Genomic DNA, 24,960 nt, shown 5'->3' with positions numbered 1-24,960 from the left:
CAGTGGGTAAGTGGGTCTGGGTGGGTTACTCTTCCAATGGTCGGTGTGGACTGGTTGGGCCAAAGGGCCTGTTTTCACACCGTAGGGAATCTAGTCTGTAAGGAATTTAAAGAGACCTTGAAGTGCAGGTTCATAGCTCCTTGAAAGTGGAGTCGCAGGTAGATAGAATAGTGAAGAAGGCGTTTGGTATGTTTTCCTTTATTGGTCAGAGTATTGAGTACAGGAGTTGGGAGGTCATGTTGCGGCTATACAGGACATTGGTTAGGCCACTGTTGGAATATTGCGTGCAATTCTGGTCTCCTTCCTATCGGAAAGATGTTGTGAAACTTGAAAGGGTTCAGAAAAGATTTACAAGGCTGTTGCCAGGGCTGGAGGATCTGAGCTATCGTGAGAGATAGAATAGGCTAGGACTACTTTCCTTGGAGTGGTGGAGGCTGAGGGGTGACCTTATAGAGTTTTATAAAATCATGAGGGGCATGGATAGGATAAATAGACAAAGTATTTTCCCTCGGGTGGGGGAGTCCAGAACTAGAGGGCATAGGTTTAGGGTGAGAGGGGAAAGATAGAAGAGAGACCTGAGGGGCAACCTTTTCACGCAGAGGGTGGTACATGTATGGAATGAGTTGCCAAAGGAAATGGTGGAGGCTATTACAATTGCAACATTTAAAAGGCATCTGGATGGGTATGTCAATATGAAGGGTTTGGAGGGATGTGGGCCAGGTGCTGGCAGTGGGACTAGATTGGGTTGGCATGGATAAGTTAGACCGAAGGGTCTGTTTCTGTGCTGTACATCTTTATGACTCTTTAGTGGTCCTCAGGTTAAACCACCACCATTTGTTTCTCTCTCTGATAAGATAAAACCCTATGGTCTGCTAAGACTATGGTGCCTTATCTTTACTGTGTCTTCTAACTTGAAACCATGAGGATGATAATGTTTCTACTTAGGAGGAAGTATTAGCCAAGTGCTTTATCCATTAACCACTTTGAGCATTGTTGTGATTTCCTGCTTGATTTTAATGTATAGCTGGTTTTATTCCTCCCTACCACAATGTTTAAATAACTTGCCAATTTCACTGTTCTGAATCACATGATGAATAGGGATTCAGATACTTCAGATAAGTCACTACCCTCCTGAGAATGGGGAAGATGTCAACTTAAAAAAAAGTTTACATAACAATAAACTCCTTGAAATGCCTGTTTTCTTGACAAGCAACTTAATATCCCCCAACTTTGTTTATTGTTGGTATGGGAAAGAGGGTTAAATCACCTTATTCAATCTTGTAATGTGTTTAAGCTATGTTTATCTGTATAACCTCTCATGATTTTTAATAGATGTCAATGCTGTAATTTTTAATGCATTTCTGAATATGTTGCTTTGGCTGAATGTTTGTTTTTGCTGCAATATTTAACTGATATTATAGTTTATATGCTGCAAATCTGTTCCAAAATATGCCTCAAATGATGTTGACAAAATACTCACTCAGAACTTAAGAAATTGCTCTCATTTTCAGTAGAAATACCCTTGGAACGTTCCTCCCTAATAGGGTTGAGGACATAAAGAATAAGAGGAGGATTAGTAAGACTGCTTTACAGTCAAGCATTGTGACATTTCCACCATTATTGCTGGTAAATTTATTATTTAAGAGCATTTGAAATCTGTGAAGAATGTGGCAAATTGTTACGCATCTTTCAAAAACCTGATCTCCTGATTCATCTATAGGTGATAGCTAGTTCTTGTAACGTTGCCTTGCCAGATAATGGAAGCCCCAGATTTAATCCTGACTTTCGGTGGGAATTGTTGCACACATTTGTATGGTACATGATATTTAGCTATGATTCATGCTACTGGCAGTTGCCCATTGGCTCTTCTCATATGGTTTTGGTTTTGGGAAGGGCAAATTTGTTTTCAGTGGTTATGAAATAGGGTCATTAACCTACCACAGCTTGCTGTGCAGCACCAGACAGAGTAGTAATGTAACTGAGATAATTGGAGGGCTTTAATCATAGAGCTGGTATCCTAATGGAAAATTAGTAAAGAAATCTATTACAATAAAGATATAGGTTTGAATCAATAAATTGGGAGCTGGAGATTGAGCAGTATTGATTCATGTCACAGCATATTTCCTGTAATTCAGACCTGATAAATCTTAATTGGATCCTTTATATCTTAGGGAAACACTTCAGTCAGAGCCAAAGGCTGTCAGTACCGTAGGATTGACATGCTCTTTGCAGAAATGTAGACAGGCTGCTTGACAGTAGGAATCAGTCTGAGGTGGGGGAGCATCTGGATGTGTGGCACACCCAGATATCAGTCTAACACCTGCAGCACGTGCCAGCTGCTTACATGGCAACCGTGTTACATATTTTCTCAACCAAATATACATGTTGGAAACTGCTTGGGTGTTAGTCTTTGCACAGACAATCAGAGGGATTTGTCCAATGATAGTCTGGGAGTTGTCAACAGTCAGTCCAATATGGCCATCAGAAACAGTTGTGGGAATGGCGTAATGTCAGTCAGCCATATCTGGGTGAAGCTTATTGAAATTGGTCAGAGATCTGTAGGAATACAATCTTGGCTGTCATTCCTTAATTGTTCAAGAGGGTGTAGGGGGAGCCAGTACTAGCAACAGGATGTCACTGCCAAAAGAATGGGAAAGCCCAGGATCAGGGAGTGAAAAGCAGAGGCATTTGCAAAAATGCGGCAAAGGTCGTATTGGGGCTATGTGAAACTGCATCAGAGATCATAATAAGCCATAAGAGGGTTGGAGGGGAAATTAGCAGCAGTAATCACCACCTTAATGATAGGAGAGTGATGGGAGCACAAAGAAGTGCACAGGGTATCATTAGAATATAATCCTAGAATAGGGGGCTTGTAGGAAATCGGAATTGAGGTTCAATGTGACCAGTTTCCATAGAGGAGTGGGGTGGAAATGATCTTTCAGGATAGTATGAGGTAAAAGGGATATGGAGGCTTTGCGGGGGGGGGGGGGGGGTACCCTAGCAACCAGGCACGGCCCAGTGTTGGTGGTGTCCAGCAGGAGCTGCATTTCATGCTATCACCTGGTCTACAGATGACATAGTTTTACTAGAAAGTGGTAGTTAAGTCAAATAAACCCATTTTATTTGCCACTTAATTTACAAAGATTGGTTGTCTTTCTGTACTATCTCAAATCTTTTGAAGTGTCTTGTCACCCGCACCTCCCACTTTTGCCTTCAGTAATGGAAGGAATCCATGGACCTTTTCCCTAGATGATACCTTTGTAGTCATTAAAAACACAGAAATAGAGAAAACACACCGGATCATCAATGCCACACTCGCAGGAATCCGATTCACTGGAGAGGAAGAAAAGGACAACCAACTCCCATTCCTACACGTGATGGTACAGTGAACACCGAATGGAGAATTCACCACAAAGGTATACAGGAAAGCCACACACACCGACCAAATCCTAAACTATGAAAGCAACCACCACAATACACACAAAAGAAGTTGCATCAAGACACTGTTCAAAAGAGCCACAACACACTGCAGTACACCAGAACTGCAAAAAGAGGAAGAACACCTATACAATATATTTGCCAAAAACGGATACCCCCGCAATTTCATCAACAGATGCCTAAGGGAAAGACAACGGAGTGAGGACATGCCACAACCCAAAGGACTAGCCACAATACCATACATCAAAAACATTTCTGAACTGACAGCCAGACAACTGCGACCACTAGGACTCAACAGCACACAAACCAACAGCCATTCTCGGACAACAACTCACCAGGATGAAGGACCTGATACCCAGCATCAGCAAAACCAATGTAGTGTACACATTCCCATGCAAGGACTGCACAAAACACTACATAGGACAAACAGGAAGACAGCTAACGGTCCACATCCATGAACACCAACTAGCCACGAAATGACATGACCAGCTATCCTTAGTAGCTACACCCTCCGATGACGAGCAACATGAGTTCGACTGGGACAACACTACTATTGTAGGACAAGTCAAACAGAGAACAGCCAGGGAATTCCTAGAGGCATGGCACTCATCCACAGATTCAATCAATAAGCACAACAACCTGGACCCAATATACCTACCACTGCAGCGGACAGCTGGAACTGACAACTGGAAGCGGCAGATACAAATCACTATAAATGCCGGAGGAAACATCATAGAAGCACTTCACAGGAGGCTCCCAAGCACTGAGGATGTCACCTAGAAAACGAACAAAATGTCTGCAACATAAATTCCCAGCTCGGCGAACAGAACCACAACACCTTTTCCCTGCCAAAGTTGTGGGCTATCCATTTGAATTGCCACTTCTTCCTGTCCCTCCTCCTACCCTCCTATCTGATCATAAAGAAAAACATTCCTTCACGATCTCCATGCTTTTGAACTGATCTTCAGCATTTTCTCGTTACTCTTCCACTTACTGTTAGATCTTCAGAGTTGATTGCTGGGATTATTCATTCTCATGAAACTGTTGATCGACGCTGAACTGCTGACTTTGTAAATGTTTCCTTTTTTCAGTTACTACAGCAGGTGGCCTTTTCCTACCATTGCCGTTCCTCTCAAAATCTTCAATAAACCCTTTAATCTTTGCACTCCATGTCCAAGCTCCTCTTATTTAATGCCATTGGAAACCAAATACATGTTCTTCATTCCAAAAACTTCCTTTCTGAATTTCTACTCTACCATAATTGAACTGATCTTGGATATTATTTGACTGTGATGCATTATCCCTTTTTTTCTGCAGCCTTCTACAATACCACTATTCTGATGTTGATGTGATACTTTTACAACCTTCCACCTCCTTGCAATAGCTTCACTGTGTCATGTGAAGCACACTCACCTTTGAGTCACAATGGTTCTGGGTTCAAATTTCAGGCTAGGAATCTATGCTGCCATTTTCAGTGCAGTCCTGAAGGAGTATTGCACTGTATTGATGTTGTTTATGGAGGTGACGTTACAATATGTTCCATCTGTGCTGAGGTGAATATAAACATCCAGGGTATTATTTTAAAGAATGGAGGATTTATCACTAAAGTTCCTGCCGTGAGTTATCCCTCAACCTACATCGCAAAAAATAAATAGATTGTCTGGAATTATCACAGAGTTGTTCATGGGAGTTCTCTGTGCATGAAATGGCTGCTACATGTCTTAATCCTAGCTCCACAAGGTTTATCCACCATCTACAAGTCAGGAGTGTGATGCAATATTCCACACTAGCTTGGATGGGTGCATCTCCAACAGCACTCGAAGCTTGACACCATCTAGGACAGTCCCTCTATCACCAACATTCAGTAACAGCAGTGTGTGCGATTTACAAGTGCACTGCAGAAATTTGGCAAGGATCCTTAGAGAGCACCTTCCTAACCCTTTAGGCACTTCTGTCTAGAAGGACAAGCACAACAAATATGTGGGCACACCATTACCTGCACGTTCCCCTCCATCCTGACTTGGAAATTTATCATCGTTCCTTCACTGCTGGTTCAAAATTCTTCCATCGTTGTGAGTGAATTAAAATTAGAATCCCTACAGTTGGAAACCGGCCAACAAGTCCACACTGACCCTCCGAAGAGTAACCTATCTAGATCCATTCCCCTAACGTGCACAAGTTTATATTGTGGGAGGAAACAGGAGCACCCGGAGGAAACACAGGAAAACATGGGGAGAATGTGCAAACTCCACAAAGACAGTTGCCCAAGGCTTGAATTGAACCCAGGCTCCTGGTGCTCTGAGTGCTAACCACTATGCCGCCATGGCATTGTGTGTCTACCTACAGTTCATCGACTGCAATTGTTCAAAAAGGCAACTCCCAACCACCTTCACAAGTGCAACTAGGCATTGGTAATAAATGCTGTCCCAGTGAAGCCCACCATCTGCAAGTGAAATTTTTAAAAATAATCTAGACTTCAAAAAGTGCTAATTGCCAGTAAAGTACTTTTAAACATAATGCTTGTGGAAGATGCTGTTTAAGTGTATATTTTCTTTCAGAGTTGTGGTCTGTTTTATACCCAATTCACCTCATTGTTGATGACTGTGCAGTCAGCTGGGTCAGCCAGGGCCCATGTTTTGTTTATGCCTCTGTGAGATACTTGATCATTTTTTTTTTTAAACAGTCCAGACACACACTAATGAATTTCTTGGGTTTAGTTTGCATTCATTAAGTTATTAAACTCTAATTAAGTTGATGCAAACTTAAACTATATAAACATTTCCATTATCCGTTAACTGATTTAGAAATGCTTCCATTCGTCGAAGGGCCTGTTTCCACACTGTAGGAATTCTAATTTTAATTCACTCACATTCAAAGCTTTGAATTATCAGAAGGATGAGATGTTCCCTGAAATAATGTAGTGTAAGTGCCAAATTTATACATTTCACAGCTCTCACTATCTTTAGATTGTCTCTACAAAGGAAAAAATACAGCACTGTAATTATACGGCAGGTCAACAGGCTTTATGAACACAGCATACAAATTATTTGCCTTTTTATCTGTTCTACTGACATATTCATTTGATAGCACAGAGCTTGAGTGTTGCTGAAAGATGAGTTTTGTTGATGCTTTTCATCTTGCAATCATTAGGGCATTTTGCAAGAATTACTCAAAGGAAAAACAACATTTATACTGTAGAAGAGGAGAGTGCTGATTGGGTAGTAAATGGACCTTGACTGGTAGAGGTGTTGCAATGGAGAATGTATCAGTTGACGACTGACCATTAACTGCAAAACTTTAACAAATTTAAACCAAATTCTGATTAGTCAAGGGGTTGCCCTGAGAAATGAACCAAGGAATAGCTCTCGATCTATTTTGTCAAGTAGGAACAGGTACAATGTGTGTACATGTCCTTACTGACTGCAAAGAATATCACCCTGGATATTAATATATGCAGCTAGTATGCATGCAAGTGCTGTTGAGTATAGAACTAGGAGGTTAGCCCAGGTAAATGCATAGTTTTAGATTTTTGGGGCATTAGGACCGTTTTTGGGAATGATCGGGCATGTTAAAAATGGATGAGTTGCATCTGAACCAGAATGGGACCAGCATCCTTGTGGGGCAGGTTTGTTGGTGCTATTGGGGAAGTTTTAAACCAACTTGGCAAAGGGTGAAATCCAGAGAAAATGTTCAGCAGTGGAAGATAAATGGCCAAAATTAGAAGAGAAAGCAAGTGATTCAAGAAGGCATAGAAATTAGGGTGGCACGGTGTTTCAGTGGTTAACATTGCTGCTTCGCGCCACCATGGACCCAGGTTCAATTCCACTCTTGGTCAACTCCTCGATGAGTTTGCACATTCTCTCCGTGTCTATGTGGGTTTTCTGTGGGTGCTTCAGTTTCCTGCCATAGTCCAAAGATGTGCACATTAGGTGGATTGGCTCTGGGGAATGCAGGATTACTCTGATGGGGTAAGAGGGCGAGTCTGAGTAGGATGCTTTTCAGAGGGTTGGGTTGACTTGGGATTCGAAGTCAATTCTGAGAATTTATAGGCCATTTAAGGCACAAAGGTGTTTGGCAAACTTGGATAGTATTTATTTTAGCGAGGGAAGTAAAGAAACATATAAAGTTAAAAGAGAAAAAGTATAACTTAGCGAAGATAAGTGGGAAAACTGAGGACTGGGAAGCTTTTAAAGAACAACAGAGGATTAGTAAGAAGGAAATACGCAGAGAAAAAATGAGGTATGAAGGTAAACTGGCCAAGAATATAAAGGAGGATAGTAAAAGCTTTTTTAGGTATGTCCAAGGCAAAAAAATGGTTAGGACAAAAATTGGGCCCTTGAAGACAGAAACAGGGGAATATATTACTGGGAACAAAGAAATGGCAGAGGAATTAAATGGGTACTTCAGATCTGTGTTCACTGGGGAAGACACAAGCAATCTCCCTGAGGTAACAGTGGCTGAAGGACCTGAACTTAAGGGAATTTATATTTGCCAGGATTTGGTGTTGGAGAGACTGTTAGGTCTGAAGGTTGATAAGTCTCCGGGACCTGATGGCCTGCATCCCAGGGTACTGAAGGAGGTGGCTCGGGAAATCATGGATGCGCTGGTGATTATTTTCCAGAGTTCAATAGAATCGGGGTCGGTTCCTGAGGATTGGAGGGCGGCTAATGTTGTGCCACTTTTTAAGAAGGGTGGGCGGGAGAAAGCAGGAAATTATAGACCAGTTAGTCTGACCTCAGTGGTGGGAAAGATGCTGGAGTCTATTATAAAGGATGAAATTACGGCACATCTGGATAATAGTAACAGGATAGGACAGAGTCAGCATGGATTTATGAAGGGGAAATCATGCTTGACTAATCTTCTTGAATTTTTTGAGGATGTAACTCGGAAGATGGACGAGGGAGATCCAGTGGATGTAGTGTACCTGGACTTTCAGAAAGCTTTTGATAAAGTCCCACACAAGAGGTTAGTGAGTAAAATTAGGGCGCACGGTATTGGGGGCAAAGTACTAGATTGGATAGAGAATTGGTTGGCTAATAGGAAACAAAGGGTAGTGATTAACGGCTCCATTTCGGAATGGCAGGCAGTGACCAGTGGGGTACCGCAGGGATCTGTGCTGGGACCACAGCTTTTTACAATATATGTAAATGATATAGAAGATGGTATCAGCAATAACATTAGCAAATTTGCTGATGATACAAAGCTGGGTGGTAGGGTGAAATGTGATGAGGATGTTAGGACATTACAGGGTGACCTGGACAAGTTAGGTGAGTGGGCAGATGCATGGCAGATGCAGTTTAATGTGGATAAATGTCTGGTTATCCACTTTGGTGGCAAGAACAGGAAGGCAGATTACTACCTCAATGGTATCAAATTAGGTAAAGGGGCTGTTCAGAGAGATCTGGGTGTTCTTGTCCACCAGTCAATGAAGGCAAGCATGCAGGTACAGCAGGTCGTGAAGAAGGCTAATAGCATGCTGGCCTTCATAACAAGAGGAATTGAGTATAGAAGCAAAGAGGTGCTTCTGCAGCTGTACAGGGCCCTGGTGAGACCACACCTGGAGTACTGTGTACAGTTCTGGTCTCCAAATTTGAGGAAAGACATTCTGGCTATTGAGGGAGTGCAGCGTAGGTTCACGAGGTCAATTCCTGGAATGGCAGGATTGCCTTACACGGAAAGACTGAAGCAACTGGGCTTGTATACCCTTGAGTTTAGAAGACTGAGAGGGGATCTGATTGAAACGTATAGGATTATGAAAGGATTGGACACTCTGGCAGGAGGAAACATATTTCCGCCGATGGGGGAGTGCCGAACCAGAGGACACAACTTAAAAATACGGGGTAGACCATTTAGGACAGAGATGAGGAGAAACTACTTCACCCAGAGAGTGGTGGCTGTGTGGAATGCTCTGCCCCAGAGGGCAGTGGAGGCCCAGTCTCTGGATTCATTTAAGAAAGAATTGGATAGAGCTCTTAAAGATAGTGGAGTCAAGGGTTATGGAGATAAGGCTGGAACAGGATACTGATTGGGAAAGATCAGCCATGATCATATTGAATGGCGGTGCAGGCTCGAAGGGCTGAATGGCCTACTCCTGCATCTATTGTCTATTGAATCTGATAAACGAGGCAGATGAGTTGAGGACAAAATTAAAACATAGAAGTATGATGTCATTGCAGTCACTATGATTGAGAAAGGGGCAGGATTGGGATGAAGGATCTTTGGGCGAACAGGGAATAAGTTTTTTAAAATATAAAATAGATGTTGCAGTATTGATCAGGGAATTAATTACAGCAAGAACAAGGGATTCCATCTTAGAAGGCTTCTCAAATGAAGTCATATGGGTAGAACTCGAACCAAAAAGAAGCCATCAAATTGTTGGGAGTGTCATATCATACCCTTAACAGTCTGAGAGAAATAGAAGAACAGAGATGTAGGCAAATTTTGGATGTGTACAACAGTAACAGGATAGTGATAGGGGATTTCAACTTGCCCAACATTAACTGGTATTACAATGCAAAAGGTTTAGAGCCAGCAGAATTCTTAAAATGCATCCAAGTGAGTTTTTGTAAGCCAATGCTTGGAAGGCCCCATGAGAAAGTAGGTGGTCCTGGAGGTAATTAGTAGATAATGAAGCCAGACAAGTGGTTGGAATGTCAGTTGGGGGAGTTTTGCAGATAGCAGTCATAACTCCTTTTGATTCAATATTGTTATGGAAAAGGTGAAAGAGGAACCTGAAATCAAAGTTATAAATTGGGAGAAGAACAATTTTAATATGATCAGGAATGATTTGCCATAGTGGACTGGGAGCAGATAATTTAAGGTAAATCTATACAGAATGGTGAGATGCAATTAGGAAGATAAAGGGGTGGGGCCAACAAATCCAGTGAGCCCTGGATATCATAGGATATATAGGATTGGATAAAGAGAATAAGGGAGGCCAAGGACTTGAAACAATGGAAGCCCTTGTACAGCATATGCTAAAGAAAACTTTAAAAAGAAATTAGGAAGCAAAAAGGAGGTATGAAAAAATATTGGCAGCTAAGATAAAAGAAAATCTTAATGTATTTTACAAGTACATTACGAAAAACACAGAGTAGGGCCCTTTAAGGACCACAGTAGTAATTTGTGCGTGGAGTTGGAGGATGCAGGTAGGGGTTTAAATTAATATTTTGTGTTGATGCTCACTACTGAGAAGGAGGAAGTGAATCATAGAATCCCTACAGTGTGGAAGCAGCCATATAGCCCATTGAGTACACACTGACCCTCCAAAAAGCATCCCACCTGGACCCACCTCCCAACCCTATCTCTGTAACCCTGCATATCACTGGACACTACGGGTAATTTGCCATGGCCAGTCTACCTAACTTGCACATCTTTAGACTGTGGGAGGAAACCAGAGCACCTGGAGAAAACCCGTGCAGACATGGGGAGAACATGCAAACTCCATACAGTCACCTGAGAGTTATTTTCCTTGATCAGAGGAGACTGAGGGGGGACGTGATTAGGATGAGATGTACAAAATTATGAAAGGCAAAGACAGAAAGGTTAGGGGCAGGAGGTTCAGAGGGGATGTGAGGAAAACATATTTCACTTAGAGTGGTGAGAATCTGGAACTCATTGGTTGTAAGGGTTGTAGAGACACAAACCCTCATAACATTTAAGTATTTAGATATGCACTTGCGATGTCAAGGCATTCAAGACTATGGACCAAATGCTAGAAAGTGGGATTATAGTGTTTTTGACTGGCACAGATTTGATAGGCCCCACAGGCCTTTTTCTGTGCTGTAGAATTCTGTGTTGATGATGAAGTTATCACATTGAGTGCAGCTGATGGTCCTAAATTGGTCATCAGTGTAATTTTCCACACATTCAAGAACATCTAGCAAAAGCTGTCCAGTTGTGAAATTGCAATTAATGTTGGAGATATTTTCTAATCAGTATGCTCAAAGATGTTATTACAAACTTTACAACTCTACCTTACAAAGTCGTCTGTGTTTAAGCTCAGCAGATCGGAGAGATGTTAAATGAATATTTTGTGTCTGTCTTTACTATGGAGAAAGAAATAGAGACCAGGGAACTTAGAAATAAACATTTATGTTTTGAAAACAATTCACATTACAGAAGAGGAAGTGCTGGAGAAAACATAAAAGTGGATAAATCTCTGGGACCTGGTTTGAATATATCCCAACACTTTGTGGGAAGTTAAGGAGGAAATTGTGGGATCCTTTGCAGAAATACTTTTATCATCTATCAATACGGGTGAGGTGCCAAATGACTGGAGAATGGCTAATGTGTTTTTCTTCAAGAAGGGATGTAAGAAGAAGCCTGTGAACTATAGACCTGTGAGCCTGACTTCAGTGGTGGGTAAGTTGTTGAAAGTGATTCCAAAGTATGCAATTTATATGCATTTGGAGAGGCAAGGAATGATCAGAAATATCAGCATGCTTTTATGCGAGGGAAATAATGTCTCACAAACTTGACTGAGTTTTTTTTGAAGTGAGCAAGCAAGAAGATTGATGAAACTGGAGTGGTAGGCTTTGTTTATTTAGACTTGAGTAAAGCCTTTGACAAAATTCCACATTGGAGTCTAACTAGTAAAGTTAGAACACACAAGATTCAGGATGAGCTTGCGAATTGGATGCAAAATTGGTTTAACAGCACGAGTGTGTGATGGTGAAGGGTTGTTTTTTTCGGATTGGAGCCCTGTGACCAGCAGTATTCCATAGGAATCAGTGCTGGCTCCACTTTTCTTTTGTCATTTATGTAAATATTTAGATGAGTGTACAGAAATCATGGTTAGTAAATTTGCAGATGACACCAAGATTGGTGGTATAGTGGACAATGAAGAATATTATCCAAGATTGCAATGAGATCTTGCTCAGTTGGATCAATGGGCTAAAGAGTGGCAGATAGAATTTAATTTGGACAAATGTAAATGATGGTATTTTCGTAAAGCAAAGGCAAGACTTATGTAATTAAAAGTAGGGCCTTGGTAATGTTGTAGAACATATACCAAAGGGTTCAGGTATATAATTATTAGAAACTTGGATCACATAGGTAGGATGGTTAAGAAGGTGTTTAGCATACTTGCCTTCATTGCTCAGACATAGAACAGTACAGCACTGGAACAGGCTCTTCTACCCTCCAAGCCTGCACCGACATATTTTGCCCTTCCATATTAAAACTGCCTTCCTTTACAGGATCTGTATCCTTCTATTCCCTTTTTATTCATGTATTCACCCAGGTATATCTTGAATGCTGGTATTGTGTCTGCTTCCACCACCACCTCCGGCAGCATGTTCCACTTTGTAAGAAAGATGAGCATCTCACATCTCGTTTAAAGACCCCTACATCTTGGCCGGGGTGGGGGGATTGTGGTGGGGGGAATTGACTCCTGCATCTTGGGAGGAAAAAACGTCTCCTAATTTCCACTCTCTCCGTGCCATTCACAATCTTATAAACTTCTGTCAGGTTGCCCCTCAACCTCCAGTGAAAAGAAACCTACCCACTCTATCCAAATTTTCTTCATAGCTAAAATTCCCCCATACCAGGCAACATCCTGGTAAACCTTTTCTGTAACTTCTCCAAAACATCCACATCCTCTGGTGGTGTGGTGACTCGAACTATATGCAATATTCCAAATGTGGCCTAACTAAAGTTCTGTAAAGCTGCAACATTATCTGCCTGTCCTTATACTCGATACCCCTTCCAATGAAGGAAAGCATGCTTATAGGCCTTTTTTACTATCTTACCAAACTGTGCAGCCACCTTCAGTAATCTGTGGACCTGCACATCCAGATCCCTCTGCGTATCAATATTCCGAAGAGTTCTGCCATTCACTGTATAATTTCCACCTATACTTGATCATACAAAATGCATTTGTCAGGATTAAACTCCATCTGCCATTTTCTGCCCATGTCTCTATCCTGCTGTATCTGACGATCCTCCTCGCTGTCCGCAACTCCACCAATCTTTGTATCATCCGCAAAGTTAATAATTAAGACTGGCTACATTTTCCTCCAAATCATTTATGTAGACCACGAATAGCAGAGATCCCAGTGGAACACCACTAGTCACAGCTCTCCGTTTCAGAAAGCATGCTTCCACCACCACCCTCTGTCTCCTATGACTAAGCCAGTTCTGTATCCATCTTACCAGCTCACTCCTGATACCATGTGACTTCACCGTTTGTACCAGACATTTAATGATAAGATTTCGGACGTTATGTTAAGTATCTGTAGGACATTGGTGAGGCCTTCTGTGGAGTACTGTATCTAGTTTTGGTTTCCCTGTTATAGGAAGGATATTATTTAGATTAGATTAGATTACTTACAGTGTGGAAACAGGCCCTTCGGCCCAACAAGTCCACACTGCCCCGCCGAAACGCAACCCACCCATACCCCTACATTTACCCTTACCTAACACTTTGGGCAATTTAGCATGGCCAATTCACCTGACCTGCACATCTTTGGACTGTGGGAGGAAACTGGAGCACCCGGAGGAAACCCACGCAGACATGGGGAGAACATGCAAACTCCACACAGTCAGTCACCTGAGGCAGGAATTGAACCCAGGTCTCTGGCGCTGTGAGGCAGCAGTGCTAACCACTGTGCCACCGTGCCACCCTTATTTAGCTGGAGAGAGGTCATAAAAGATTTAAAGATGTTGCCTGGAGTGGAGGGTTTGAGTTATTAGGAGAAGCTGGATACACTAGGACATTTTTCACTAGAGCATAGGAAGTTGAGATGTGTACTTATAGAAGTTTATAAAATCCTGAAGGGTCTAATTAAGGTGAAGGACAGATGTCTTTTCCCTAGAGTGGGGGATTTCAAGACCGGGGGCATGTTTTTTAGAAAGATGTCAAAATGGCATGAGGTGCAATTTGTTTATTACACTGGTTCATGTATGGAATGAATTTCCAGAGGAAGTGGTGGATGTGAGTGTTGTTACAATGTTTAAAAGACACTTGGATAAGTACGTGAATCAGAAATGTTTGAGGGGATATAGGCCAAGCACATGTTGGGGGTACCAGTTCAGCTTGGGATAATGGTCGGCATGGACTGGTTGGACTAAAGGGTCTGTTTCTATGCTGCATGACTCCAAGACCTCTGGAATTGAACCTAGGTCTCTTGGCTTAGAGGTAGGGACACTACCATTGCAGAGATATTGTTGTGAGCTTTGCAAATCCTTGCCCCCACCCCAGTCACTCCCCATTTGATCCCCTCACCTGGCACTTACCCTCTTGGATTCTAGCAGACTGATTTGTGAGATTTATATTTTCAGAAAACCTGCAACCTAGTCCGACAGTGGCTCCTATGGACTCTTCCTCTCTCAAAACTAGTTTCCTTGGTAGTGTGAATCACTGTGGCCTCCCTACCCAGTTAGAAGTGCTGATTATGTTCCTATAGACCACACCTTCATTCCATTTTGGAATCAAGGGTGGGGTGGTGGTGTAGTGATAATTTTATTGGACCAGTAAACCAGAACCCCAGTTTTCACCCATGATTTAATTCATAGAAAATAGTTGCATTTCTTAATTTGAAGCTATTTTCTTTCCCTGCTGAGTTTGCACATGCATTTATCCCTGTTCATGCCACTGAAATGACAATAAGTCAGTTGATTTTCCTCTTGCTGAGTGTGGAAAGGAGTAAAACACTACTTTATTTGTTCTGACCTGTGGCTAAGTTTGGGTACTTAGTTTTTGCATCAGTTTTGTGTATTATCTAATCATGGCGACAGTGTAGCAGCGCAGCATGTGGGCTTCTCGGGGCTTGTCTGCTGTGTTCGCTTTTACATTTTTTCTCTTTTTTTTCTCTCTTAGTTCAATCTACTTAACTTATGTGAGGTGTGAGCTTGTGCAGCATTGGGAGGGTGAGCCCAATGTGGCGGCAAGAGAGGTTACCACTATCATTCCAACTAGCAATGAGAGCAGGAACATGCAGCCCGAGGTGGTTGGCAACAAGAGGGTGCTTTATTTTTCTGCCTTGTACCAAGATTCTGTACCTCGGTACTTTTGTACCTAAGGTGGCAACTTGTAAACTTTTCCGTGTATTCATAAGTAAATGTGACAATAAACCTAATTCAACATTAAATTCAATACTTAATGTTCCATTTTATTAAAAAATTGTGATGATTTTTGGTTTAGTCAGCTGCACTAACTTTAAGCAGAAATTTGAGTACTGACCATGTTAACTTGATGCACTATTACAACTTACAAATTGATTTATGAATATCTGACATTCAATATAAATTGCATCTGTTTTCTCTGCTGCAATGGTGGCAATTCTGCTGCTAATATCTTTAAATTCAGAAAATTTTTATTTTTTAAATTTCTTAGCATTTATTTGTATTGTCTTACTTCCATTGCTAGGTAAAAGAAGAATGCAGACTTCTGAATGCTCCACCAATTCCACCACGGAATTCCAAGCCATCCTCTCAGAGTCCATCAATTCCTCCTCGGCAAATACGCCAACAGACACGCTCTCCAAGCCCTACACTATCTTACTATTCTTCTGGATTGCATAACATGTAAGAAATCACCAAGTGTTTTATATAAGGTGGCAGCCTGATCTGACTTCAGCTTTGAGCGTTGGATTAAGAACAATTGGAAAAATGTACCGCTTTGTTTAACTTACTGTGATTGTGGATCATGTAATGAGTTATGGCAAGCTCCCTGTTGGTGATTGTCCTGTTTGAAAGCTTTAAACTTAGATACGAAAAATAAATTTGGACCCTTATCTCTTGGTTGTGCAAACTTAACCATTTTCTGGCTCTCTTTTGTTAGTGAAAATAGGTACTGTTTAGCATAACGTGCTACTGTGAAATATTTGTAGATTTGTTTCTATATGAAGACAGTGCACATTCTTCTTTTGATTCTGTTATTATACATAATGCAAATGTATCATCATGTTGCACATGGGGGCCATTTTGAAATGCAGTGAAATATGTTATCCAAAAACAGAATTTTAAAACAGTAATTGAAAAGCTATTGTTGCCTCCTCTATCAGGGTATTCTCATTTTTACCTAAGCAGGAGTTAATATAATACTGTACTCTTCAAAGTTGACATTTTAAGTTTTTTTTTCTTTTTCCCTCGGAGGTTTTTACACTATCAGTGGTTGTGTGGGAACCATTCCTAGGTCAGTTTGCTTTTTATCCTAGTGAGTTTCTCCCTATTTTCCTTCACTTGTGAGCACCTCCCAGTTTTGCAATGGGGTAGAAAATTTAATGTTTGGGAAATTATTTCCCCAATGCTACATCTGCTGAGGATTAGCACTGCCAAACTGCAAGCCAACCAAATGTTAGTATCTTAGAGCCCATTTGGAAGTAAGTTACAAATTGTTATTAATGCTTCTTTTCAGTTTACATTTTTAAGTATGCCATTAAAGGTACGTCCCATTAAAAATATCAGTTGCAATTCTAGTGGAAATAAACATTTCTATACAAATATCTACTAATAATAAGTCTATTACATTTTTGAGTTTTTATTTTGAATACTTTGGAGGTTTACAACTTGTTAGACTGTTCTCAAGTGAGTCCCAATTTCAGTGCTCCAGATATTCCTTTGCCTTGTCTCAGTATGTACATTAGTTTATAGCAGTTAATCACAGTTGACGCATAGGAGCACCCACTTCCAAAGTTCCCAGGCAAATAAATAGTCACCTTTGTTTCAAATGCCAGTTTATCAAGTGCCCTCACATGAGCTTTTTTGCTGGAAGGCAGAGGAATAATGCTATACTAGACTGTGACTTATTTTATTGCTTTATACATTTGTTTGGTAGGTAAAACCCAAGTGATTCGTTGATGTATACTGGATTTTATCATAGCATTTATGCTTAACTCGCCTAGTCATACAAATGCTGTCACTAGAAGACCAGGTCAAATGTTAGGAATCTTGCAGTGAGTAACTCACCTCCTGACTCTGCAAAGCCTGTCCATCATCTACAAGCACATGTCAAGAATGTGATGGAATACTCCCCACTTGCCTGGATGGGTGCAGCTCCAGCAACACACTCAAGGCCTGACATTATCCAAGACAAAGCAAAAACTCATTTGATTGCCACCATATTCATTCTTTCCACTGCAGCACCGTATACCATCTACATGATGCACTACATAAATTTACCAAAGCTTCTCCAACACCTTCTAAACACAAAAGCTCAACCATCGAGGTGGATAAGCGCAGGTGACTCATAGGAACACCCACTTCCAAAGTTCCCTCCAAGCCACTCACCATCCTGACTTGGAAGTATGTCACTGGCCTTTCAGCATTGCTGCTTCCAAATCCTGGAACTCCCTTCCTAATGGCATTTTGGGTGTACCTATACAAAATGGACTGCAGCAGTTCAAGAAGATTGCCCACCACCCCTTTTGGAATGCAACTATGGATGGACAATATACATTGGTCTGGTCTGCAGTGCCCAAATCCAATGAATTTTTTTTTTGAATAAGTTGAGGAAAGCACACTTGCCATGGTATACTAGACCATAACAGTATTTTACTTACTGAAGTGAAACAAAGAACTACAGATGTTGGAGCTCTGACCCAAAAATGGAAATTGCTGGAGAAACCCAGCATGTCTGACAGCATCTGGGGAGACGTGAAGAAGGATCATCAGACTCAAAAGGTTAAATCTATTTTCTGTCTATAGATGCCAGACCTGCTGAGTTTCACCAGCAATTTCTATTGTTACAGTGTTCTACCTATTCTTCTCGCTACTTGTAAAATCTGCTGAGTCAGACTATCTTCTAATTTAAAATAAACAGGTCCAGAAATACTACTTCAAAAATGATGGGTGAATTAAATATTAATAACAAATTTCAAATGATTTTTTTTAAGAAAAGGAATAATATCCTCTGTCTCAGTTAGTTCATCTTACCAATGTTTCCAGGCTCTAACATTGTCATTCTCACAACTTTTCTCATGCTTGGTCAGTTTAAATTGATGCTGAAAATGTGTTGCTGGAAAAGCGCAGCAGGTCAGGCAGCATCCAAGGAGCATGAGAATCGACGTTTCTGGCATGAGCCCTTCTTCAGGAATCCTGAAGAAGGGCTCATGCCCGAAACGTCGATTCTCCTGCTCCTTGGATGCTGCCTGACCTGCTGCGCTTTTCCAGCAACACATTCTCAGCTCTGATCTCCAGCATCTGCAGTCCTCACTTTTTCTCCCAGTTTAAATTGATGGCCCCTTGTTTTTGCTGCGAACCAGAGGAAATGTGAGCCACCCATTCATAACTACTTTTTGACGTTCTCTGAGCGAGTAACCTTTATCAATATTGTGATATTCCATCTCCAGTATTCTGAAGGAGCATTTATTTCCTTTCTATAAATAGACACACAATATTTTAACTGTCATGAATATTGTTGCTTTATGCAGATTTATTACTGCCTCTTCAATTTTGTACTTTAAGCCCTTAATGGAAGCACAGTTGATTATTTTTATGAAATTAACACCTTGTGCGTGGTTTCAAGGAAATATTTGAAACACTAGCTCATCATTTCATTATAGGTTTCAAGATCTTTCCATTGAGTTCATGCTTCCATTTTCTTTTACACCAAATGCACCATTACACATTTTCTGCGTTACATTGTTCTGCTACCAGGTCATTTATTCAGCTCACCTATTTATTCCTCAATCTACTACAGAGTTCTTTTTTTTTACCAGTTGTGTAATATCAGATAATTTTGATATTTTATTCACTCTGCCTAAGTCCAAATATATTTCACCTGTTTTGCAGTGTCTTTCTTATTTGTGCTCATGTTCTCTGTTTATTTGACCCTCTTTCTTCTGTTTATATAAAATTATGGGCCCTTCACACCTTTTTCATTCTTCCATCTATGCAATATCATAAATCCTTTGTTTTCTATCTGTCAAGCAACTTTATATAAAAAACACAAAAGATGTTGGAAATTTGAAATAAAATCCAAAATGCTGGAAATGCACCATATCATTTGGCATTTGAGAGAAAAAAAAGAGAGTAGTTTTAACTGCTGACCTTTCATCAGAACAATGTTTTTCTATTATTAATATTCCATTGGATGAATTAATAAAACCGGTGTGTAAGTGAGCTAGACCAGATAATTTAACTTCTCCTCATTATTAAAACAAAGCTGAATTAGAGTCAGAATTGTTAGGCTGTAATTGAAGTGTGTGTTAGTTGGTCACAACTATGTTTATATTTAGGGGCTTCTACTGATTTTGCCATTTTTAAATAATATATTTTATTGTTACTTCTAACATTTTATTCTCACTGTAGTCACCTGTCCGTTAAATGCAATAGTTTATTTCAACATTCCACTTGAAGCTCAATGTTTGCCTTTTGCAGTTCATACATTGCTTGAACGTGTTAATTTGAGCTTGGTTGTCACCTGGATAACTTCAATTTAGAGGAAACAGTCTACTACAGGAGGGTAATATTGGATTTTGAGGTGCCTAAAATGATTTACTTTGTTTACAGTGGTGCCACAGAGAATGATGCACCTTCGCCTATTGAGAAGCATTCCTCAGTTTCCTGTTATCCTTGTAACTGGATCGATTCTAAAGCTATGGACAGTGGAGCTAAACTGCCCCTCAGAAGCCCCTTATTGGACAGCCCTTCAAATCGCTCGTCGTGGCCAAACCAACGTTATGGGGATGTTGACCAAGATGGTTCAGATTTTTTATCTGAACACAGAAGTTACTACAGTTATCCACGTCACAAAATACCAAGTACTCCAAAGAACATAGTGCCAGTACTGTTTCAATATGGTAGCATTGAATGTGCTGGGGGCTGTGAGGAGTTTCCAGTTAATACCTTTCCCAGACAGCAACAGTCCAAGGATGGAGGATTTCATTTTATTCCTACTGGCTATCCAAGATCTACAAGTTATTCCTCAGAAGGCTATGGTGAAAAACCTTTAGCAGATAACGTCCAACAAAGTCGGTCATGCCCCACCTTACCACCACGTCCGTTAAAGTTCACCGATGAAGAATTAATTGGCTTAGAAGCACTGTTTCTGCCATCAACTATAGACGGGGCTGAGGACGAACCACAGGTTTGCTCAACAGATCTACCTGAAGAAAAGTTTGTTAACAAAGATAAACTCTGTGTATTTTCTACTCCTCCTCCTCCTCCTCCTCATCTGCAGTTAGCACATTCATGTGGTGATGGATCACCTTGGCAGCCACCATCTGACCTTGGTGGACTGTCTATTGAAGAGGTGTCAAAGTGCCTGCAATTTATTGGTCTCCCTGAAGAGATTGTGTCACTATTTGTGACAGAAAAGGTTGATGGAAATTTACTTGTACAGCTGACAGAGGAAATCCTGTCTGAAGACTTTCAGCTTAGCAAACTCCAAATTAAGAAGCTTTTGCATTTCATCAGTGGCTGGCGACCCAAGATGTAGTGCTATGACTCAAAAGGCATAAATGTAGAGGATCTGACCTCAACATTTATTGTTTTGCACTAAATAGTCATCATTTTTGGACTGTGTCAAATCAGTGCTATCTCTCTAAATGGTTTGCTTATAAAGGTACGAAATCAAGTTTTTGTATGTTGATACAACTGACATCCTACAGACAAAAAAACCTTGCTGGAAGTGTGCCTTGTGTGCTAATCACCCATCATTAACTGTTTGAATTATTAAAAAAATGGAAGTAAACTGGTTGTTTCTCAAGTTTCTAAAATTGTACCTAATGTAGAAGATAATACTGTACTAGGTGTTAGATTCCTGCTCAAAAATCCTGCTAGGTTTGGTTCAGATTATTGACGTACAGAATTGCTATTTAACTGTACTGTTGTGGGTCTAGCCTACTGCTTAGCTACTGTATTAATGTTGCATTTTCTTATAATTGACATAAAATGATGGTGGCACATGTTTTTACTACTGGTTATAGGTTTTTGCTGGGCACATACATATGTAGATTAATAAAGATACCTAGATTTTTGAGTTGATCTTGAAATAAGTAAACTGAACAAACTGAATTACAACAGATACAACATTTAATATAATAAATCCATTTGAGACTGAACTAAAAGGCCTAAAAGGGGTCATGAGGTTTATTGCTTTTGTCTGAAATTGTCTGGTCTCTGTGTTTAAACTTTTTTTTTCTATTTCATACCTGACTAGCTTGAGTGTACATCTCTTCAGATACAAAGTTGATGGAAAAGACTTGCTAAATGTACTTTCCCAGCAAAAGGATGTAATAGACTTATGTTACCAATCATTCATTGCAGCAGTGCACACTAACTGGATCCTTGTTCAGCTGTGCCCTAAAATTGCTAGTTCAAAGTAGTTGAGAAATATTCTGTCTTATCTCCCAAAATAATAATATTCAAGTGTTGAAAATTGTATTCTCCAGGAATAATGTATATTTGTATCAATGTATCGTAGCTTCAAAACATTCAGAGCAAGACTCTGAAGTTGTCAGTTCATTATGTTGCTGAAGGAAATTTGAACTTCTTCCTTCAGGCATCAATTTTAATTGCGCTCTTGCCAGTAATTTTCAAAACTAAAAAAATAGCAGGACAATAACTAGCAATAAGAAAATAAAAGCTTTCAATTATATAAATTCTGACTGCAGCTCAGGATGTCCCAAAGGAAATGCAATAATAACAGCCAGTTCCTAACAATAGTCCAATTAACTGATAGAAGCAGAGTTAAAACTTTTGTCCTCTTCACAGATGCTGTTAAATCTCTTCAGTGTTTCAGCATTTTCAGTAATTAACAAGCACATATTTTAATGATTTTGGCTATGGTGTTAATTTAGGGTATTGGGACAACTGTGCTATTTTTCTTAAATAATGGTGTGGGATTTTTTATATTTACTTTGGGTCTTGATCTAACATCTTATTTGAAGGTTAGCACCTCCAATCAGTGCAGCACCCCCTCAGTATCGCACTGATGTCAGCCTAGATATTTTCCTGTGTGCTCAGGTTGGTTGTTGGGTTGGGGGTGGTCTTGAATCCACACCTCATCATGAGAACGTGTGTTACTAATTGAGCCACAGCTGCCAGAAGCTTTATTTTACAGACCAAATAGATACACAAAGAACCCAAGTTTCACCCATTTGACATCCTGCGTGATTCTTTCCCAGTCAAGGATGCTGTTTGATATTGATCTTTGTTTGTGTAAAATTGACTGCCTTTATAAGTAATTCTAAAGTGATTTGTAAGATATAGCAAGACATTATACAAGTTAAAAACAAACAAAAAGCAGCTGTTTTCTCTCCGCAGATGCTACCAGACCTGCTGCATTTCTCTAGCAATTTTTGTTTCTGCTGTCAATTATGTAAATACAAACCACAAAATTTGCACTTACCCCTTTTCTGTCAAGTTGACAACCCTTGTTTCTCAAAGTTACATTTGAGCTGAAAGCTTTTCAAGTACACAGGTATGTTTTCTCTCAAACATGCATGCAGTTAAATCTCCTTATAAGTAGATGTCAAGAAAGCAGGTGTGCTCTTGACTCCTCAAACTCTACATTCTTCAGATTGGATTGAATATGAAGTCTAATTTCTAACTCTCAGTTGCAGTGCACATAAGCTACTGAGCAAATTAATTTGCCAAATCAACAATTATGACTGTAATTCCAGAACGAACTACCAGTTTCAGATATATAAATTTAGGAGCAGCAGTAAGCTGATCTGCTCCTTGAGTCTGTGCACCTCTCAGTAAGATTGTGGTTTATCGTTATGGCCTCATATCCCTTAGATTCTTGACTGGCAAAGGAAATCAATCTGTTAGTGAGTTTTGAGAAGATTTGTAGCTCAGGTTGAGGTTCTGGATGTAGGTTTGCTCACTGAGCTGGAAGGTTTGTTTTCAGACGTTTCATCACCATACTAGGTAACATCAGTGAGCCTCTGGATGAAGCACTAGTGGCATGGCCTGCTTTCTATTTGTTTAGGCTTCCTGGGTTGGTGACATCATTTCCTGTTGTTATGTAATTTCCTGTTCTTTTTTTCCTCAGTGGGTGGTAAATGGGATCCAAGTCAAAAGTATTTGTTGATCGAATTACGGTTCGAATGTGATGCCTCTAGGAATTCTCGTGTGTGTTTCTGTTTGGCTTGTCCGAGGATAGATGTGTTATCCCAGTCGAAATGGTGTCCTTTCTCATCTATATGTAAGGATACTAGTGAGAATACTTATGGCTTGTTGAAGCTCATGTATCCTGGTGGTTAATTTTCTGGTTTGTCCAATGTAGTGTTTGTTACAACACTACATTGTCACAGCAGAAAACTAGGCACCAGGATACATGAACATCAACTAGCCACAAAAAGACATGACCCACTCTCACTAGTATCCTTACATACACATGAGGAAGGGCACCACTTCGACTGGGCTAGGACAAGCCAAACAGACACACAAGAATTTCCTAGAAGCATGGCATTCCAACTGAAACTCTATCAACAACACATTGACTTGGATCCCATTTATCATCATCTGAGAAAAAGAACAGGAAATGACAACACCATGGGAAATGATGTCACCAATCCAAACACACAAATAGAAAGTGGGCTTTGCCACCAGTGCTTCATCTGGAGGCTCTCTGATGATATCTAGTATGATGACGAAATGTCTGAAAAAAACAAACCTTCCAGCTCAGCGAAAAACCTACATCCAGAAATCAATTTGTGCCTTAAAAATATTAAGTGGCCATAGAATTCCAGAGACTTGACCCTTTAGAAGAGAAACAAAAGTCTCCTCACTTCCACCACAGGGAGAATCCTTCTTTTCAAATTGTGTCCCACATTGCGTGGTATTTTCTCTAGATTGGCCCAGTCAAATCCCCTCGGTACCTTATGTTTCAGGAACATCAACACACCCAGACATGCGCACACTTCCAGTAGATACAAAGCATTGTAACAAGCCAAGCCACTGTAACCTTTCCTCATAAAATAATCTCCTCATCCCAGAATCGGTCGAATGAATGTTTTCTGCATTTTTACTAATGCAGTATGTCCTTTCTTAAATGAGGAGACCAGTACTGCATTCTATAACTTTGTACAGATTTCTTCCTCGTACAGTTACAATGGTTACAAAATGTGCCATATTTATATTTAATTCTGGTAATAAACACGATTTGTTGCTTTCTTAGTCAATTGCTATACCTGCATACTGACTTAATGATTTAGTTATTTAAATCATAACTATCACTACTTAAACATTGAGTATGTGGTTAATAGTCATATGTTACCCAATAGTTTGAAGAGCATAACTGATAAATGAGAGATATTTGATGAAATGAATAAATTATAAAAATTGTTTAGTGGTATCACTATAATATTATATGATTTCTGATCAAATTGTAAGAATGAAATTAATTGCCATTTGTTTTGTGTAAAACTAAAATGCTGACAAGTAACAAAATGTGATGGATGTAGAGCAGCTCATTGTTTGAAGAAAAAGGAATGTATATCAGAAATGTGTCAATTGGAAGAGTTGTTACAATGGGAGAAAGTGTATCCAAGGCTATGGGAGTCATTGGTCATAGTATTTGTTGGTTTACAGCTATCTCTAGAAATGGACATGAAGATATTTTAAATA

The 24,960-nt window shown here is 40.2% G+C and overlaps 1 protein-coding gene across 4 annotated transcripts in view; it reads left to right on the top strand.

Moving 5' to 3' along the window:
* The window catches only part of garem (GRB2 associated, regulator of MAPK1), a 141,213-nt gene extending 119,728 nt beyond the window's left edge, over positions 1-21,485 (top strand). For 2 of the 4 annotated variants that reach the window (XM_072570437.1, XM_072570438.1), the window contains 2 exons: positions 15,809-15,966; positions 19,894-21,484. In XM_072570437.1, coding sequence (XP_072426538.1) covers positions 15,809-15,966; positions 19,894-20,821 — 1,086 coding nt within the window. In that variant the 3' untranslated portion in view covers positions 20,822-21,484. Of the gene's footprint in view, positions 1-15,808; positions 15,967-19,893 lie in introns of all 4 variants that reach the window. The other 2 variants (XM_072570439.1, XM_072570440.1) reach the window with 2 other exon arrangements.
* The last annotated feature ends 3,475 nt before the right edge of the window (positions 21,486-24,960 follow it).

This window comes from Chiloscyllium punctatum, chromosome 5, assembly GCF_047496795.1.
Source record: "Chiloscyllium punctatum isolate Juve2018m chromosome 5, sChiPun1.3, whole genome shotgun sequence".
NCBI lineage: Eukaryota > Metazoa > Chordata > Chondrichthyes > Orectolobiformes > Hemiscylliidae > Chiloscyllium > Chiloscyllium punctatum.
Note: the sequence above shows the minus strand (reverse complement) of the source record. Positions and strands in the feature narration are given on the sequence as shown.